The sequence below is a fragment of the Dendrobates tinctorius genome, unplaced genomic scaffold (genome assembly GCF_039654945.1).
Source record: "Dendrobates tinctorius isolate UK_male_01 unplaced genomic scaffold, ASM3965494v1 ptg000292l, whole genome shotgun sequence".
Lineage (NCBI taxonomy): Eukaryota > Metazoa > Chordata > Amphibia > Anura > Dendrobatidae > Dendrobates > Dendrobates tinctorius.
Window position 1 is genome coordinate 3,606,723 of NW_027361959.1, and position 20,685 is coordinate 3,627,407.

The window sequence follows — 20,685 nt, forward strand, 5'->3', positions numbered from 1 at the left end:
TTCCAGGCTGTGGGCAGCTCTGCCTCCTGAGCTTGTTTTACATGAGTGTGAGTGTAATGGTTACCAGTGTAGTGTGTGATTATACCTGACACATCTGCAGGTTCCTCTCAGCTTCAGCTTCCAGCTCATTGGCAGACAGGGCTGAAATATTGTTGCAATTCAGCAGAGCTCAAGAGCTGCAAAAAGTGTGTTTGCAAGAACACCAATTTAATTTCTTCTGTTCTGTGTTAGCTAGTTACTTGCCTCCCACTGGTAATTGCCCCATTTAAAATATATAATAAAAAAACCAGTTTCAATCACCCCCCTTTTGCCCCATTAAAAACAGAGCAATTTAAAAGAACAATTTAAAAAACATCATATATTTGGTATCTCTGAGTTCAGAAATGTCCAAAATATCAAAATATAAGGTTAAATAATCTGACCGGTAAACAATGTAACGAGAAAAAAAAAACGTAAACAGCAAAATTAAGGATTTTTTTGTTAGCCGCAACATTGCAATAAAACGCAATCAAAACATTGTATCTACCCCAAAATTTTATCAATAAAAAAAGTTAGCTCAGGTGGCAAAAAATAAGCCCTCGCCTAGTCCCAGATCCCGAAACGCTACGTTCTGAATTTTTTTTCACTAGTTAAATAAAAAATAACCTATACATGTTTGGTATATGCATACTTGTGCTGACCCAGGAATCATATGTTTTACCATATAGTGAACATATTAAATAAAAAAAAAAAAACAATTGTGGAATTGTACTTTTCCTGGAATTTGCCCGCACTTGAATTTTTTTTCCAGTCTTCCAGAACGCTATGTGGTAAAATAAATGGTGTCATTCAAAGTACAAATCATCCTGCAGAAAAAAGAGCCCTCATACGATTGTATTAATGGAAAAATAAAAAAGTTATGGCTCTGGGATGAAGGGGTGGAAAAAACTTAAACACAACATCTTGGGGTGAATGTGTTAAAATAAGCTCCGGAGGCAGATTTATCTTCCAGGCAACATTCTGCCCAGAGCCTGGAAGAGGTCATTTACATAAAGTGAAAAGATAATTTATCAGAAACAAGGCATCAATGAGACACAGGAATCACTCTCCTCTGCAGTCTGTAACCTGTATGCCCATGTTAACAGTTTACATAGGTCAAATGTGGTGACAGATTCCCTTTAATGCCAAAAAGCTCTAAGGCTGCATTTGTACATCCGTGTGACACATCTAGTGCTCTCCATTTTTCATCATGGATAGCAAAAATGTATCCGAGCCTCCAGTCTGTCATACTCAGAGCAGGTCCTATTCGCATACGTTTCGCGGATCAGACTTGTTTGTTAAAGTCTAAAGGGAATTTGTATAAAATACTGAAAACATTCTTTGTACGTCACTTTTACAACAGAGGATCTTCCATTTTTAACTAATCAACTGCAAAGAGTCCTTGCATAAAGAAAATAAAGAAAAGTTCAGACAGTCTACCTGCTTCAGTGGTAACACTGACACGGAGGTGTAAATGCAGCCTTACATGTTCAGTGACACTACAGTAAGCACATCGAGCCGCTCTAAGCCTAATATTAGGTTTGTTTCCTACATACCTTAGACACAGGTGAATGTGTGGTTCCACAGAGACTGCGTTCTATCTCAGCTGTCGGTGTTCTTGACAAACCTCTACCGGCAGCATGCTGCATTTTTCTTGTAGATGTGTTGTCCAAACCTTTTGGAAATTTTTTTTTTGAGAAAAATCAAAATATAAATAAATCAAACTATTCAGAATTATGCCTATATAAAGCAAATCCTGCAAGCAGGGCCGCCATCAGGGCACTACTCTCTTTACTGGCGTATGGGGCTCGGACCGGGACTCCGCAACAGGATTCTGCCAGTTCAGTAACTGAAAGTGCGTCCTCGGACCAATGTTCAGTTAAAATCTATTGCAGTGCGGGAAAGCTTTCCGCATGGACTGTAATAGTTAACAGCCATCAGCCAATCACAGGGCGGCAGCTGACGTAGGCACGTATGTCGCCGGCGAATGACATTGTCCTCATTCGTCGCCTCCGAGCCTCAGACACCGCTGGACCGCGGCCAGGTAAGGAGAAACTTTTTTTTTTCTGTAAAGCCACACTATGGGGACAGTATAGATATACAAGGGGTCAGGAATGGGAGAACACATTGGGCCAGGAACAAGACACATGGTGTCCAGAATGGAGTACATATGAGAGAAGGATGTGGAACATTATTGCTGTAGGGGCTAACTAAGGGATACTATTACTCCTGTGATACAGTTTATTTTTGAGGATACTGTTTTCTGTGGGGGGGAGTCATGTTACTGTACAATGCAACATTGTCGATCTTTGGTTTCATCTGGCGTAATGCAGAAGTTTGGGGAAAATTGGGGAATGAGCTCTAGATAATTTATTTTCTGCAGAAAAGACCAGTCAGGAAGAAGTGTACTGGATGAAGAGGAAAACCAAAGACGAAGGACTTAGAGAGGTAACTGGTGAGTCAGTGTGTTACCTGTACATTTACACTATATACAGACATACAGAGGTCCTGTGCATAGTGTCACTGGTGATCATGGTATTAGCTGCACACTGACACTATATACAGAGCTCCTGTGTATAATATACCCGGTGAACACTGTATTACCTGTACACTATCCTGGGTACAATGTCAGCGGGGATCACTGTATTACCTATACACTGTATACTATGTACAAAGCTACTGTGTTAAATGGCACTTACCATATTGGACTATAAGACGCACTTTTTCCCCCAAAAATTTGGGAGGAAAATGGGGAGTGCGTCTTATAGTCTGAACGCAGGCTTACCGGGGAGTTGCGGCAGTGGTGTAGCAGCAAAACCAGCAGTGGCAGAGGTGTGGCGATACTGAGGCTCGGTGTCGGCGGTGCGGAGTGCACCGGAGCAGGGTCGCTTCCTCAGGATGCCAGCGGCAGAAATATGGCAACGCCGTGGCCCGGTGTCCACAGCGAGCAGAGCGCATCACCGGTTTCCCTGCGGCCATCTTCCAGAAGCCGTGGGCTGCTGAAGGCGGCGCGTGCACAGATTCAGATCTCTGCAGACTTCGGCTTCAGGAGAATGGCCGCCGGAGGCAACGCGTGTGCAGACTGAGATCTCGACGGCCATTTTCCTGAAGCCGAGGGCCGCCGACATCTCAATCTGCACATGCGAGGCCTCAGAAAGATGACCACTGAAAAACCAGTGATGCACTTGGCTCTGCTCGCTGTGGACACTGGGCCGCGGGGTTGCCACATTTCTGCCGCCGGCATCCTGAGGAAGGGACCCTGTTCCATACTCTGCCTCACCACCGACACCGGACCTGCAGCATTGCCCCACTTTTGCTGCCGCCGGCTTCCTGAGGAAGGGACAATGCATTCTGTGACCCAGCTCTGCTGCCGCCGGCCCTCAGGTACGAAACCTTAAATTCGGACAATAAGATGGACCCACATCTTATAAAAATCTGCTATTTTCCACTCCAAAATTTGGGGTGCGTCTTATAGTCTGAAAAATGCAGTATATTAATAATTATATTGTTTTTTTATTAATGATCAGTATTGTAGTATTTGGTCACTATGTAGTGGCAATATGTGGTCTGGTCATGGTGTATCGGTATGTGGTATTATTGTTGATTTTAAAAAATGTATGTGACCGATTCCCTTAAAAGAAAAATATACATAAAAAGAGTATTGGATATTTTAAGAAAGGTTTAATAGGTTAGAGTAGAGTAGGGCAAAATCAAAAGAGTCTACCTTGTCGTGGTGGCAGCTTAAAAAAATCTTTTGGCTAAAACAAAAGCTGATGGCTATGTATGTGAACTGGTGTTTGATGGGAACTACTAATGTGTGATTGGTGAGGACGTGGTGCAGAAGTGGAATTTTTCCAAGAGTGGGTGGTGGGACTGTGGAAGGTTCGAGGGGTGGAAGGAGGGCAGGGGTGGAGGAGGAGCTGGGTTGGAGTCTGAAGGGGGCCTGAAAATTTTGCCAGTATGGGGCCCTGAAAGTCCTGGTGGCAGCTCTGACTGCAAATGAACATGAAAGTACGGTAAGCATATTTCCATTGTGGACTAAAGCCTTACATGAACTTGCTTTTTTGCAACACCCAATACCAAATAGTAGAATGTGGTTTGGGTTTTCTGGTGCCATGTGTGGATAAATGGGTTTTACTTCAAGGGAACCTGTCACCCCTCCCAGGCGTTTTTAAGTAAAAGAGCCACCTTGTGCAGCACTAATGCTGCATTCTGTCAAGGTGGCCCTTTTATTTAGGGTACCTTGCACCGCAGAAATAATAGTTTTTAAAATTGGTCAGACATACCTGATATTTGACAGGGGGGCAGGTCTTTCCCCTCTGGCCACAGACGCCTCACATACGTCAGTCCTGTCCAGCTTTTGAATTTGGCGCCGCCTCCTCAGTGTTCATTTCTTCTTCTCGTGCCTGCGATGTAATATTCTTTTAGTGGTGCAACAGGACCTGTGATGACGTCAGCACCATGTGACCAGTAGGGGCGGCGCTCACCAGAGCAATGGTGCAGCAGGACCTGTGATGACGTCAGCACCATGTGACCAGTAGGGGCGGAGCTCTGCAGAGCAGTGGTGCAGCAGGACCTGTGATGACGTCAGCACCATGTGACCCGTAGGGGCGGAGCTGAGCAGGGCAGCAAATACGCTGAGGAGGTGGCGCCAAATTTAAAAGCCGGACATGACTGACGTATGTGAGGCGTCTGTGTCAAGGTGGGAAAGACCTGCCCCCCTGTCAAATATCAGGTAAGTCTGACCAATTTTAAAAACGATTATTTCTGCAGTGGAAGGGGTCGCTAAATAAAAGCCACCTTGACAGAATGCAGCATTAGTGCTGCACAAGGTGGCTCTTTTACTTAAAATTGCCTGGGGGGTGGGGGGGGGTGACTGGTTCCCTTTCAATATAACACCATTTCACATACTGAATTAAGCAATGCTAGCACACTTAAAATGATAATTTGGCTCACATAAAACAACCTGCGATGGGCCTAATGGATTTCATAGATTGAACACAAAGTGCTTAATAAATATTGCAACTTACATGGTTTTCCGAATGTCTGTCTGGGGTTCTCAGGTCTCCACAGCAGAGTCCTGCTGCCTGCACGAGCCTGAAGGCTGGTGTTATACAAGGTATTCAATTCTGAAACGTCATGCTCAAATTCCTGCTTCCACTCCTGCCGGAGATCAATTGAGCTCTTTGATAAGCCATACCTTACAGACTTTCGATTCGAGGAGAAACTTGGATGAAGACGATGTTCCATATCTGTGTCATCCACTTGGGCATTATAATATCTGCTAACACTATCAACCCACTGGTTCATGGGCACAGAGGCTGGCAAATGCACTGTGCTTCCAAATTTCACCTTTTTCTCAGGTTTACAATAAAACTTGCCACGGTTAACACTGTCAGCCATGTCTTCTGGTAGAACTTCCTTAATTGACATGGCATTATGGCTGTTTAGATGGTTAATACTAGATCCATTTATATTACATGACCCATCTTCGGAATCTGGAGAAGTACTTGCTTGATCTGTACTGACAGATTTATTCTCTTGCATGACTTGAGGCTGTGAACCAGATTCGGTTTCGAAAAGGTTCAGTGAATCATGTATATGCCCCACTGGTGAAGACTTCTGTTCAGAGTTGTCTATTCCAGTAAAATTCACGCCAAAACTGCTTCTCTTTGGTGAACCCCCCTGTAGCCTCTGGAACTGTTCTGCGAGAGAACGCACCAACCCTTTACTCTTAGGCGCCTCAACTTTGCTAGTCTCAAAGATGTTCAAGTCACATTGTTTGTCTAGTAAATTGTCCTGACTGTTAGTTTTTGAGGAGACGTTAACAGGATGGACATTAACACTGTTTGTAACAGTTGGAGAGACTGGTAGGACAATGTAAGAACCAACCTTATCTTCACTTGTATGGATTTCTGTACTGACAGATTTGTTACAATGGCTGGGTTGGTTGTTTCTATCTGGAGATTGTACTTGTGTCCGACGTGCCCAGGGAAACAACAATGATGGCAAAGAACCAGATTTAATGCCATAGAGTTTCATCTTCCGAATAGGTAGCGAACCGTCTTTAGCTTCATGCTCCTCAGTCACCTTACCATTATTAGGGCTTCCAGCAGTCGCTCGATTGCTTTTTGGGTTTTTGATTTGTAGGTCTGGACTACAATTATCCACTCTTAAAATTTTATCAACTGTGCTCTGTGTAGGAGTTGAGGCACTCTCTGGGGAACTAGGACCTGAAGGAGCACGGTAGTTAGAAAATGTTTTGCTACATGGGCAATGTTCAGAAGCTGATAAGCCGGAAGACTCAGCAGACGATGGAAGCAAGTCATGGCAAGAAGCAAACGGGTGTGGTAATGGAGTGGATGTGAAGTCCTCCTTTGTGGTCGTCTCTGCCATTACCTGAAGGTTCACTGAAACTTTGTCCGAGATAGCCTGGTCACTGCAAGGAGGCGAGATATAGCATTTGCCAAATTATTTGAAAATTAATTAAAAGTAAATTTAAGCTAATTATGAAAAATATATAAATTCTAGGCATCTGCCAACTCTAAAAAATACCTTCATATTTTCTTTGGTACCTTAGTCATACAAGAGATATGTGTATAATACACATGATAGAGATATATATATATATATATATATATATATATATATATATATATATATATATATATATATATATATATATCTATCTATCTAGTGCTACAAGTGTTGGCAGAATGTACCAAAATGTCTGCAAAATATATATTTTTCATATTTCAGACAGGTAAGGCGTGCATTTGATTCAAAATTGGAAATGACAGTACGTCACAAATGTAAAAATCAGGTAAGCACTTACAAATCAACAAATGCAAGTTTAAGCCGCAATGGAGTCAATGCAGAAGAACAAATATGAACTTCTCCAATGTATTAGCTTGGAAGGCTTCTGGTCTCTTTGCATAGAATGTTTACTTTCTCTATACATGAATTAATTTCAATACTTGGAATGGCTAAATAACACTGCTGAAAAGATGGTTTATGTATGGAGATCTATACTTTTGTGTTTTTCTGTCCAAACAAGAGGTTTCATCTCAAAGGAAGACTATACCTCAAAAACAAAATAAAACACTAGCGTATAATGATCAGAGCAGCAGGGAGAAATGAAAATGGTTTTGTTCATTATTTTTTTTTTATTCAACCAATGCATCCATAATAAAAATGAAGCATTTTTGCAAATTTATCTACAACTCCAATGAAGAAATTGCCAATCCCTGTTAGTCTGATGCCATAGCCATACTCCATCTATCCTCTACTGCTTGTTTATCTATGTTAGCAAGATGTAAGGACAGATGAAAAAGAGATCCGCTTACATAGGGGGTTTGACAGATCTGCAATCGAGAAGTAGAACACAAAACAGTAGGGCATTATCAATCAAGATCATTTGCAAAGTGGTTCATTTCCCCAGAGTCCATAGTCTTGGTCTTTGCACTTTAAATGTGAAGTTCATCTTACACTGAGTTCACACACGGTGTATTCCACATTAAACCACCGGACAACAGAAATCAAAGGGATTTTGACAAAGTTCACATCATGTACAGTTACTCTGTAGTTTGCAATGAATTTCATCCATAATAATGCAGAGAATGAAAATCAAGTTCAAATTTGCATGTAACAGATGCTAATTTTTTGCGGATTTAGAGGTTTTTGCAGCAGACTATTTACGGCGTGTGTGAACTCAGCCTAAGGACTAAGAGTATCCTTTCCTGCTGCTTTTTAATAACTAAAGAGTAGGCAGCTTGCAGGGTGGCACCAATACAGGACCCCATGTTGATCAATATACAATCAGTTTTTATTTTATATTATAGTATTCCTTTAAATGATGTCTAAGTCATGTTAAGAGCAACAGTTCTCTAGTTCATTCCTAGTTAAGGAAGTTTCATGGCAGCTACCTTGTAGATTGGTTTATAGCTCCCCCTTGTGGAGAGGGGTAAGCTGGTGGCAGCGGTTGAGGAATTGCCGGCAGCAGCATGCGGTCCTGAAGAGTCCGTGCCTTTCGTAAACACATTTGCAACTTCTTATCTGCTAGGGCTCTGCAGTGTGTGCTAGATCTGGCATCATGCATGGCAAGTCTGAATTTAGCTAAAATGCAAAAGAAAACATAGCAGAAACAAATGCACGCACACAAACCAAAAGAATAAAAAATAGGATGCCAAAAAGAGCATAACATGGAGTCATGCAATACAAAGGGGAAACAAAACCGAATGCATCCTAAGAGTTATCAACAATGCACATGTACAGTGCCTACAAGTAGTATTCAACCCCCTGCAGATTTAGCAGGTTTGATAAGATGCAAATAAGTTAGAGCCTTCAAACTTCACACAAGAGCAGGATTTATTAACAGATGCATAAATCTTACAAACCAAAAAGTTATGTTGCTCAGTTAAATTTTAATAAATTTTAAACATACAAGTGTGGGTCAATTATTATTCAACCCCTAGGTTTAATATTTTGTGGAATAACCCTTGTTTGCAATTACAGCTAATAATCGTCTTTTATAAGACCTGATCAGGCCGGCACAGGTCTCTGGAGTTATCTTGGCCCACTCCTCCTTGCAGATCTTCTCCAAGTTATCTAGGTTCTTTGGGTGTCTCATGTGGACTTTAATCTTGAGCTCCTTCCACAAGTTTTCAATTGGGTTAAGGTCAGGAGACTGACTAGGCCACTCCAACACCTTGATTTTTTGCCTCTTGAACCAGGCCTTGGTTTCCTTGGCTGTGTGCTTTGGGTCGTTGTCTTGTTGGAAGATGAAATGACGACCCATCTTAAGATCCTTGATGGAGGAGCGGAGGTTCTTGGCCAAAATCTCCAGGTAGGCCGTGCTATCCATCTTCCCATGGATGCGGACCAGATGGCCAGGCCCCTTGGCTGAGAAACAGCCCCACAGCATGATGCTGCCACCACCCTGCTTGACTGTAGGGATGGTATTCTTGGGGTCGTATGCAGTGCCATCCAGTCTCCAAATGTCACGTGTGTGGTTGGCACCAAAGATCTCGATCTTGGTCTCATCAGACCAGAGAACCTTGAACCAGTCTGTCTCAGAGTCCTCCAAGTGATCATGAGCAAACTGTAGACGAGCCTTGACATGACGCTTTGAAAGTAAAGGTACCTTACGGGCTCGTCTGGAACAGAGACCATTGCGGTGGAGTACGTTACTTATGGTATTGACTGAAACCAATGTCCCCGCTGCCATGAGATCTTCCCGGAGCTCCTTCCTTGTTGTCCTTGGGTTAGCCTTGACTCTTCGGACAAGCCTGGCCTCGGCACGGGAGGAAACTTTCAAAGGCTGTCCAGGCCGTGGAAGGCTAACAGTAGTTCCATAAGCCTTCCACTTCCGGATGATGCTCCAACAGTGGAGACAGGTAGGCCCAACTCCTTGGAAAGGGTTTTGTACCCCTTGCCAGCCTTGTGACCCTCCACGATCTTGTCTCTAATGGCCTTGGAATGCTCCTTTTCTTTCCCATGTTGACCATGTATGAGTGCTGTTCACAAGTTTGGGGAGGGTCTTAAATAGTCAGAAAAGGCATGAAAAAGATAATTAATCCAAACATGTGAAGCTCATTGTTCTTTGTGCCTGAAATACTTCTTAATTCTTTAGGGGAACCAAACAGAATTCTGGTGGTTTGAGGGGTTGAATAATAAATGACCCTCTGAATAAACTTTTCACAATTTAAAAAAAAATTAAACAAAGAAATAACATTCTTTTTTGCTGCAGTGCATTTCACACTTCCAGGCTGATCTACAGTCCAAATGTCACAATGCCAAGTTAATTCCGAATGTGTACACCTGCTAAATCTACAGGGGGTTGAATACTACTTGTAGGCACTGTATGTAAGCAATGTGCCCTGAGCATGTTAACGGAGTCAACAAAACTGGGATGAATGACCGGCAGCAGGAACAGGCTCATCCAAGTGCACACCTTCCAACGCCAGCGGTATCACCTGTCCTACAGAAATTACCCCACTTCACAGGGACTCAGAATACTGAAGATTTTGTAAAAAATGGATGTGCGGAGGTAATAGGAGAAACTGCAGCAGATCATTATCAGAAGGCGCAGTAATGGAGAATTAGATAATAATGTATATTATTAGTATACCTACGTGTTGCTACTTTTTAAATTATATTATATTGTGTTGATAGATGATCATAATGATTTAGCTACTGTATTTCTTATTTTTATATTCGACCGGGGAGGGAGGGGGTAGGGTGGAGCACATGGTTGGGTATGTGCATATACCCATATACTGTATTGTATAGACAGTAGAGCAATGCGTGAGCTTTGTGGAAGCAGTAATAAATAGTAGTTATCTCCAGGGATTGATGAAACATACCCCATTAACCAGAGGGTAACGAGAGAGATGCATACAAAGCACCCAACATCCGCGGCACACGCATCTATAGAGCAGCACGGTGGCTCAGTGGTTAGCTGAGGGTCCTGGGTTCGAATCCCACCAAGGACAACATCTGCAAGGAGTTTGTATGTTCTCCCCGTGTTTGCGTGGGTTTCCTCCGGGTACTCCGGTTTCCTCCCACACTCCAAAGACATACTGATAGGGAATTTAGATTGTGAGCCCCATCGGGGACAGTGATAAAAAATGTGTGCAAACTGTAAAGCGCTGCGGAATATGTTAGCGCTATATAAAAATAAAGATTATTATTATTATTATCTATACTTTCAGCTCCCTCAGTGTCCTGTGTAAACAGCAGAAATCCATGCTACAGTATGGAGCCGGCCGGCCATAGGTAGCCTCACCTACTATTATCCATCTCTTAGTGCTGTAATGAAGTCATGGCATCACATGGCCTGCAAAGGGTTGATAACTACACAGATCCCTGCACTCGTCAAATATTATTTTTCTTTTTAACCGGAGCACAAAAAGGCAGCAATTTTTTTTTACTATATTGGGCACTCAGTAGCCATTAATCAATTTTAAGGGGGCACTTAGTGGGCATTATATCTGACAAAGACTTCCAGGGCATTATGCCCTTCGAAAGGGGCATTATTACTTTCTAGAGTGCATTATTATTGTCTAGATAGCTAAAAGAGGGCTTTAATACTATGTGGGCTACAAAAGAGGCATTATTACTGCATGGAAGGACAAATAAGGCAATATAAGGGGCATTATTACTGTATGGCGACACTGAAAAGATCTGCATTACTCTGAGAGAAGCACAAAGAAGGTACTGCCGTTAGGGTACAAACAGCAATGCGGCACTATTACTATTTGTGGTGCAATATGGAGCATTATCTGTCGGCATTATTAATTTTAGAGGCAGAATCTATTTGGCACTTTTGGTTTCAGGGGCGCCGTATGGGGTAATTATAGAAGGGTATTATTATTTAAGAAGTACAATATTTGGAGGAGCTGTGCTGTAGAGGAGGTGTAGTAATAGTGTTACAAGAGGCAGCAACAAGCACAGATTTGGGAGTAGCAACAAGAAGCCAGTTTAGAAAAGGCAGAGAGGGTAGAAGAAAAGTGGGGCGTCAAACTGGTCTGTGTAGACCAGAGTCTGGACTACAAGAAGTCAACGGTCAGATGGATTAGGCTAGTTTTACACTAGCGTATGGAGGAGCTGTGGAGGGATGCAGACTTCCCTAGTGAAGCTCTGCCCATGGCCGCACCTCCTCCGGTCAGCTCCGCCTCCATCGACATGTGGCCTGCGTACCCTATCTTTAGCACTAGGTACGCAGGCCGTGCCGATGTATGTGGATGCCTCCGCATGCATTGTTTTGAGGGTGTGGCGACCGCACCAAAATGCAACACATTGCGTTCCGCACAGGTCTCCGCACTGTCAAAACTACGCATGCAGAGGCATCCGCATACATTGGCATGGCCTGCGTACCTAATGCTAAAGATAGGGTACGAAGGCCGCATGCCGACGGAGGCGGAGCTTCAGAGGAGGTGCGGCCGTGGGCGGAGCTTCACGGAGGAAGTCCGCATCCCTCCGCAGCTCTGCCATACACTAGAGTAAAAATAGCCTAAGAAAAGGAATGTGAATGGCTACAATCAGTAATGACATCTCCTGTGTGTCAGTGAGTGGATAAGCGCCTTATCTGTGTATAACGGCCTCTTACAGAACCTCCCTCCAATGATAACAAGATGACTTTGCTATGCTACACAGCAAAGTTTTGTGGAAAGTCAAATAGAAATAAACACAAAAATAATTTGTAATAAGAATCTGATTTAAAAGTCCTGATAGACCCTATGGAGGACACCCAACTGTACCCCCCACCCTCCCGTTTGTTGAGAACAGGGATCAGGCATATTCATTCCCGTGGAGATTAACTACTACCAGAACAGCCTGAAAGTGGCTTATTTCCCTCTACCCATTGAAAGAAACATGCATGTTCAGGGCATAATCATGGGAGTAACGCTTCAACATGTCGTAGCATTTTACATTGCCTAATACCAGGGGCATAAATGTCACTCTAGGCTCAAAATCCGGATGAATTTGGCCAAGAAACTGAACAATGCATGACCTTCAACTGGGAGGAAAAGTAATTAAAGTGTCCATTCTGATCCTTGCTACATGCAGATGAAAGAGATGCTTTGTTATATTTGTCACATACATAAAAAAAAAAAAAAATTGGAACGAAGAGCACTGTTTCCACACTGCAAAGTCTCTTTTGTAGAAATGCGGGCAAAGCAACAAAAGCTGGAAGAAAGCAATGAAGTATTTTTTTTATTTGAGTTAACATCAATTTGCAAGATTCTGTTGAAATAGAGAGACAATGGTCACCTTCCACAGCCAATAGCTGAGCCACACAATATTAGGCATGCCATGTTAGACGATACAGAACTGAAAGCAGAGAGAAGCATTGGTTAGGAGTTACTTACACATAGCTTCATTACACAGTGCCAAAGCTGTAGTGTAATCTCCATTCTGCTCCAGCCTCACTGATTGCTCAAAGACAGAGTCTGCCTCCTGCATGGATCGCTCAAAGCTGTCACTCCTCCCTGCAAGAGCCACACAGACATTCTCCATTTCTTAATTGCTTCTTATATGGCTTACATCAAAATCTAACACCTTCCATCAGTTCTTTCATAGTTGCTAGGACCACAAGGAGCTTCTACCATTGCCCATACTGCTTGCCTGGCAACTGCATTACGTAAAGAGAAGGTTTTCAGAGGAGCTTGTGCCAGTCACATTAGATTAAAACGCCTGCCAAGTAGCACTGACCCCGCCATTGTGGTCTTAGCAATTAAATAAAACAAATGGTTGTTGTGAATGCGGCTTATAAAGCCCTGAACATCCACTCACCAGATCTCAAAATACTGGCTTTGTCCAAGTACAGTCATGGCCAAAAGTTTAGAGAATGACACAAATATTATATTTTCACATGATCTGCTGCCCTCTGGTTTTTATGTGTTTGTCAGATTTTTTTATCACATGCAGAAATATAATTGCAATCATATTATGAGTAGCAAAAGGTTATATTGACAGTTAGAATGAGTTAATGCAGCAAGTCAATATTTGCAGTGTTGACCCTTCTTCTTCAGGACCTCAGCAATTCTCCCTGGCATGCTCTCAATCAACTTCTGGATCAAATCCTGACTGATAGCAGTCCATTCTTGCAAAATCAATGCTTTTATTTTGTCTGAATTTGAAGGGTTTTTTTTGTCCACCCGTCTCTTGATGATTGACCACAAGTTCTCAATGGGATTAAGATCTGGGGAGTTTCCAGGCCATGGTCCCAAAATCTCTATGTTTTGTTCCCTGAGCCATTTAGTTATCACCTTTGCTTTATGGCAAGGTGCTCCATCATGTTGAAAAAGGCATTGTTGATCGCCAAACTGCTCTTGGACGGTTGGGAGAAGTTGCTCTTGGAGGACATTCTGGTACCATTCTTTATTCATGGCTGTGTTTTTAGGCAAGACAGAGAGAGCCCATTCCCTGGGCTGAGAAGCAACCCCACACATGAATGGTTTCAGGATGCTTGACAGTTGGCATGAGACAAGACTGGTGGTAGTGCTCACCTGGTCTTCTCCGAATAAGCCGTTTTCCAGATGTCCCAAACAATCGAAAAGGGGATTCATCAGAGAAAATGACTTTACCCCAGTCCTCAGCAGTCCACTCCCTGTACCTCTTGCAGAATATCAGTCTGTCCATGATGTTTTTCCTGGAGAGAAGTGGCTTCTTTGCTGCCCTCCTTGAGACCAGGCCTTGCTCCAAGAGTCTCCGCCTCACAGTGCGTGCAGATGCACTCACACCTGCCTGCTGCCATTCCTGAGCAAGCTCTGCACTGCTGGTAGCCCGATCCCGCAGCTGAAACACATTTAAGAGACGGTCCTGGCGCTTGCTGGTCTTTCTTGGGCGCCCTGGAGCCTTTTTGGCAACAAGGGAACCTCTCTCCTTGAAGTTCTTGATGATGCGATAGATTGTTGACTGAGGTGCAATCTTTCTAGCTGCGATACTCTTCCCTGTTAGGCCATTTTTGTGCAGTGCAATGATGACTGCACGTGTTTCTTTAGAGATAACCATGGTTAACAGTAGAGAAAAAAGGATGCCAAGCACCAGCCTCCTTTTAAAGTGTTCAGTGGTGTAATTCTTACTTAATCATGACAGATTGATCTCCAGCCCTGTCCTCATCAACACCCACACCTGTGTTAATGGAGCAATCACTGAAACGATGTTAGCTGGTCCTTTTAAGGCAGGCCTGCAATGATGTTGAAATGTGTTTTGGGGGATAAAATTAATTTTCTAGGCAAATATTGACTTTGCAATTAATTGCTGTTAAGCTGATCACTCTTTATAACATTCTGGAGTATATGCAAATTGCCATTAGAAAAAATGAAGCAGTAGACTTTGTAAAAATTAATATTTTTGTCATTCTCTAAACTTTTGGCCATGACTGTATATTGTCAGACACCACAGTATGGAATAGGACAGTGTATGGAATAGTTTCCAAAAAACATGTTAACTGCGTATGTAAGACTTTCTATTATTCGATTTTGCAATTAAAATTATATTATTCTGGCATTTGATAAAAGATATAAACCTACAAATGTCAGCTTCATGGGTTAAAGCGAATGTATCTGCTAATTCAAGCTGCAGCCTTTCAGAGAAAAACATAATTACAGGGGCAGTAGGGGACAAGGCAGGACGAGGCACAGAGGCAACCTTACGAAAGCTCTGCATGATTTTTAGGGTACATGTTTGGGGTACTGTGAAGGAGACACACTGAAATCACTGAAAATTTGGGGTGCGTCTCATAGTCCGAAAAGTACAGTAATTGTTGTTGGTGATAGTCTTATCCACCAAACATGCATTCACAATCTTCAGACTTCTCTGCACTAACACCCGCTGTTCTGATACCTTACAGGATTCATGCAATTCATTTCAGAAAATTAATGTCCGTTCTACAGTGGGGTCCTCTGTGCATGTCTGTAGGGAAATGCACCGACTCCCCAGAAAATTACCAGCTTAGAACTTTTAGAACAGTAGGAAACTAAATATTACATGATCATTTGGAATCTGCAAGATTTCAGATTAGGATATGCATGAAATATAGAAGTGATCAGATCAAATTACCCTGGTTCTGCAACTCATCCAAATCTAAAAACCGCCGAGGTCGTGGGTTAAATCCCATGGCTGCCTCAATCTCTTTTTCGCGCTTCCAGCGCAACTCCTGCTCCCTTGCTCTTCTCGATACTTCCTCTTGAAGTTCATCCAATTCACTCTTCATAGGTCCTGGACTCTCGGTTGCTACAATTATAAACACAGAAACATGCTTAATAAGCACAAGAAACAAAATTATTTCTTAAAGGGAATTTGTCAGTAGGTTTTTGCTATGTAATCAGACAGCAGTTTGATGTAGGGACAGAGACACTGATTCCAATGATGTATCACTCAGTTTACTGGTTGCTGCAGCTGTGATGTAATCAGTTTGTTCTGCTGCAGATCTAGCAGAACTCGAAGTATTGAGCCCTGTGTAACCCAGCCCTCACCACTGATTGGCAGCTTTGTGTATAAAGTATATTGAGAAAAAGCTGCTAATCTGTGGTGTGGGTGGAGTTGGAGTAAGAGGCACGAGCCCCCTAATCCTCCAGTGATAGTTTCTTGCTGATAAAACACTGATTTTATTTAAACCGCTAAACACAGCCTAATAAATGACATCACTGGAATCAGGGTATGTGTCGCTACAATGTACTGCTCTCGGACTACATAGTGAAAACCTGCTAACAGATTCACTTTCTTTCAAACATACGTTAAATTAAAAAAAAATGATGACAATGTCACAGCAACTTTTATTTCGTCCAAGGATTACCAACATTTTCATGAAAACATTTGTAGCTGAGCTATGGGGTTCTCGGCATATAAAGCATGTCACCAATTTTAATTGGACAGGAACATGACAAGGAAAAAAAGAATTATTGGAGCTGCTTCACTTAAGGATAAATAGACAATCAGACAACGATGCCGGCCTATGAAAACCCCGGACCCATTTTACAACAGACAGTAGATCTTACCAACATGAGAGGGATGGACCTTAACCCAGACACTTGAGGCAGAATCTGCCATGTCTAACGCGCTGCTGCTCTGAGATTTTGGGATGTTACGCCAGGTAGGGGCTGGAGCGGTACCGGGACTTTTCCTTGAATGATATTCCCTTTTAGAAAAAAAATAATTAATAGAATTACACAGTAAAATATACAGCAGGGTGAGAAGCCTTTTCTGCACGAGTAACAAGAAGGTTCTTTGTCTTCACAGAGAGAGTAGCATTTTTGCATAGTGTATGCAACATTTTTTTTTTTTTTAAGTAGTGACTCATCACTTATTACATTGCTCTGCTCTGTTCTCCAGTGAAATAATGGTCCTCTATAATTAGGCCTTCTGCTTTCAAATGAACAACATCAATTTAGGCAAAGTGCTGTACTTCAATTATTATCCTTTCTATGCGAGCAGCTTTAACAAAAAAAAAGCAAAAAAAAAAAAAAAAAACTCTGTCTTTTAGGCAGCTAAACCACAAATAAAAGTGTAAAAATATGATTTACAGCATACTTATTGTTTTCATTTTGCATTTAAAGATAATAAATATTCTCATCTCTTATTAATGGGGTTGTCCGAAACTAACATTTATTTTAATCCTAAAGGTCTGTCTAATTAATGCAATAATCTGCTACATATACTTGAGTATAAGCCGACCCGAGTATAAGCCATGGCACCTAATTTTTCCACAAAATACTGGGTAAACTTATTGACTCGAGTATAAGCCGGGTATGCATTATCCCCTATCCTTGTATGCATGGCTCCTTATCCCCTATCCTTGTATGCATGGTTCCTAAAAAAACAAACAAAAAAAAACAAAACTACTTACCTTGCCTGCGCGCTCTCGCTGCATCTCGTTCCAGTGCCAGCAGCTCTTCCGGCCGAGTGATCACGTGGCCCTGCTCATTAAGGTAATGAATATTCCCTCCACGCCTATGGGAGTGGAGAGACGTGCATATTCATTACCTTAATGAGCGGGACCATGTGATCGCTCGGCCAGATGAGCTGCTGGAGCCAGAACGAACAAGATGCAATGCCAGCTGGGGCACACCAGAAGGCGAGTAGGATGTGTGCTGGAAGCCAGCAGCTGTGGCTGGCATGGTGCGCTATTACAGCAGCGGCACAGGCTTTTATCAGGGGGCAGAGGCTGTGGTCTTTGCTACAGACTCTGTCCCCTCCCAGAAACGAAGTGTCATCAGTGACCTCCATTTCAGGGGCTGGGCTAATCCCTGCTCTACCGAGTATACGTTGATTGTCAATTCCGACATATGCTCCACAGGATCAGTTTCACTTTGTAATGCATAGTGATAGTGTGCTCCCTCACCAGATCTCATGAAAAGTGACGAGGCAGCAAGAAAGCGAACTGTCAGTGCACAATGTAAGGAGATTACACTCCAAGCAGACACCAGTCCCAGCCCTAATCCTACAAGTGACATCACGTTCAGGGGCTGGATGGTCTCTGCTTTCCTGCACCGTGAGTAAGATCTTAAAATGTGCACTGGCACTCTGTGGTGCATTACCGCTGTGTGTGGGTAACCCTAAGCAACACTGATTAATTATAATCACACAGAGGACAGCTGCATGGACATTGTGAAATGGAAAGGTAGGCTTGGGGAAAGGGTGCAGTGTGTATCTAATTAGTAACATTATTCCTGACCTCACCTGATAGTTTATTGTAGCAATTAATATGGACTGCATTACAGAAATATTAGACAGGCAGGGTGCCCTTTACAATCCATGTTGTCCATGCTATGCATACGGTTATTCCAAAACACGTTCTGCTATGTAAAATATGTGTTCTTAATAAATAATCATACAAACGTGTTTACCGAAAAGCACTACAATTCTCTGATAAAGGCAAGTCCATGCTGATGGGACTGTTGCTGTTCCGTTCACTACTTTCATAGCCAGACTCCATCCTCTGAATAAGACGAGGCTGCTGCTGATCCACCAGATGAGGAGGAGTCCCACGTCCAACACCCCAACTTCTATATTTCACACATGGATGCTTCTCCTGTGTATCAGGATTGGCAGTTTCCCTCCGATCACTGACTGAGAGTTCCTTGGCTTTTAGAGAAAACAATTAAAGTAAATTTATCATTATATTTCACTCTATGAAATCCTGAAAAATTCTGAAGCTGACAAAGGTGAAGACATAACAGTTTTGAACCTTAAAAGCCCACTCGCCCCTGTCCATGTGTGCTAGATTAATGGATGTGAAGTCACAAGGATGGTATATCACACCACAATCAGGGATGTGGACAGCTGCAAACAAGGTTCATGACTAGAGTTGAGCGACTTTGGTCGGATCGGGTTTCGTGAAACCCGAATGAAACAAAATAAGTTTCAGATGAAACTCGTCCGACTAGAGCAAAACAAAGTCGGAGTTTCGTCCGAAACCCGACCCCAATGCAAGTCAATGGGAAATAAAAGTCGGACGAAACTCCGACTTTTTTTGCTCTAGTCGGACGAGTTTCATCTGAAACTTATTTTGTTTCATTCGGGTTTCACGAAACTCGATCCGCCCAAAGTCGCTCAACTCTATTCATGACATATCCTACAAGCATTAATATCTACGCTAATGTTGAAGGGAATACATCATAAAATGACCTTCATTTAATCAGTTTTTAAGTTACATTTATGAAAACTTCACACTTATCACTTGGGCTATTTAAGACTCCTACTTCCTGTTCTTTATAGAGGACTTTTCAGCAGTCTCATTATTATCACAGACAATATTTCACCCACAGGTAACATCTCTGTACAAAGCTGATAACATAGGATTCACAACAGGAGACTTCAGAGTTCCTGTCCCTTCGCCATGAGTTTGTTCACACGGACTGAACGGCTACACTAAACAACCGATAAGCTAGTATTCTGCTCATTCATCGAGTAATGAGGAACCTGTTTACGTGAAACAATTAATGCTCGTGCGCGACAATCTTTCAGTGTAAATCCCCCCTGATCTTTGCACACGCTCATTAGATGCTTCAGCACAAAGGACAGGAACTGAGTTAGTCTATAGCAGCTAATGATTATTTCCTGAAAGAACAGGATGTATTAGCCTACAGTTGTCCAGTGTGAAAAACTGCAGGAATACCAATTTATTATTTTTATCACATTATCAAAAAAAAAAAAAAAAAAAAAAAAAAAAAAAAAAATCAACAACAAAAATCTAAACATAATTTCAATAGTAGGTCATCTTCTGATTATATTTTTCCTTTATAACAGTATTTTTCATTATAGATGCCAACTCATCACAACATCGATATTTCAAAAGAAAAAAAAAAAAAAAAAAGACATTTTTTTTATTTTTTTTTAACCCCCTGGGCAGCATTTTTACTATTGCTTTAGGGTTGTCTACCATAGTAAAAATATGCTTTCCGTCATTCAGGCAGGTTTCACACATCGGCAACTTGACAAACTCATTAGGCATACAGTCATATGTTAAAGTTTGGGCACCCCTATTAATGTTAACCTTTTTTCTTTATAACAATTTTGTTTTTTGCAACAGCTATTTCAGTTTTATATATCTAATAACTGATGGACTTGGTTATATTTCTGGATTCAAATGAGGTTTATTGTACTAACAGAAAATGTGCAATCTGCATTTAAACAAAATTTGACCGGTGCAAAAGTATGGGCACCTCAACATAAAAGTGACATTAATATTTTGTAGATCCTCCTTTTGCGAAAATAACAGCCTCTAGTCGCTTCCTGTAGCTATTAATGAGTTCCTGGATCCTGGATGAAGGCATTTGTGACCATTCCTGTTTACGAAACAATTCCAGTTCAGTTAAGTTTAATGGTCGCCGAGCATGGACAGCCCGCTTCAAATCATCACACAGATGTTCAATGATATTCAGGTCTGGGGACTGGGATGGCCATTCCAGAACATTGTAATTGTTCCTCTGCATGAATGCCTGAGTAGATTTGGAGCAGTGTATTGGATCATTGTCTTGCTGAAATATCTATCCCCTGCGTAACTTCAACTTCGTCACTGATTCTAGCACATTATTGTCAAGAATCTGCTGATACCGAGTCGAATCCATGCGACCCTCAACTTTAACAAGATTCCCGGTGCCGGCATTAGCCACACAGCCCCAAAGCATGATGGAACCTCCACCAAATTTTACTGTGGGT

At 42.2% G+C, this 20,685-nt stretch overlaps 1 protein-coding gene across 5 annotated transcripts in view; it reads right to left on the reverse strand.

Moving 5' to 3' along the window:
• Positions 1-20,685, reverse strand: part of USP54 (ubiquitin specific peptidase 54) — a 176,617-nt gene that overhangs the window by 9,171 nt on the left and 146,761 nt on the right. For all 5 annotated transcript variants that reach the window (XM_073560038.1, XM_073560035.1, XM_073560034.1 and 2 more), the window contains 7 exons: positions 18,372-18,609; positions 16,524-16,663; positions 15,586-15,759; positions 12,891-13,010; positions 7,944-8,133; positions 5,049-6,457; positions 1,575-1,693 (listed from right to left, as the gene is read on the reverse strand). In XM_073560038.1, coding sequence (XP_073416139.1) covers positions 1,575-1,693; positions 5,049-6,457; positions 7,944-8,133; positions 12,891-13,010; positions 15,586-15,759; positions 16,524-16,663; positions 18,372-18,609 — 2,390 coding nt within the window. The remainder of the gene's footprint in view (positions 1-1,574; positions 1,694-5,048; positions 6,458-7,943; positions 8,134-12,890; positions 13,011-15,585; positions 15,760-16,523; positions 16,664-18,371; positions 18,610-20,685) is intronic.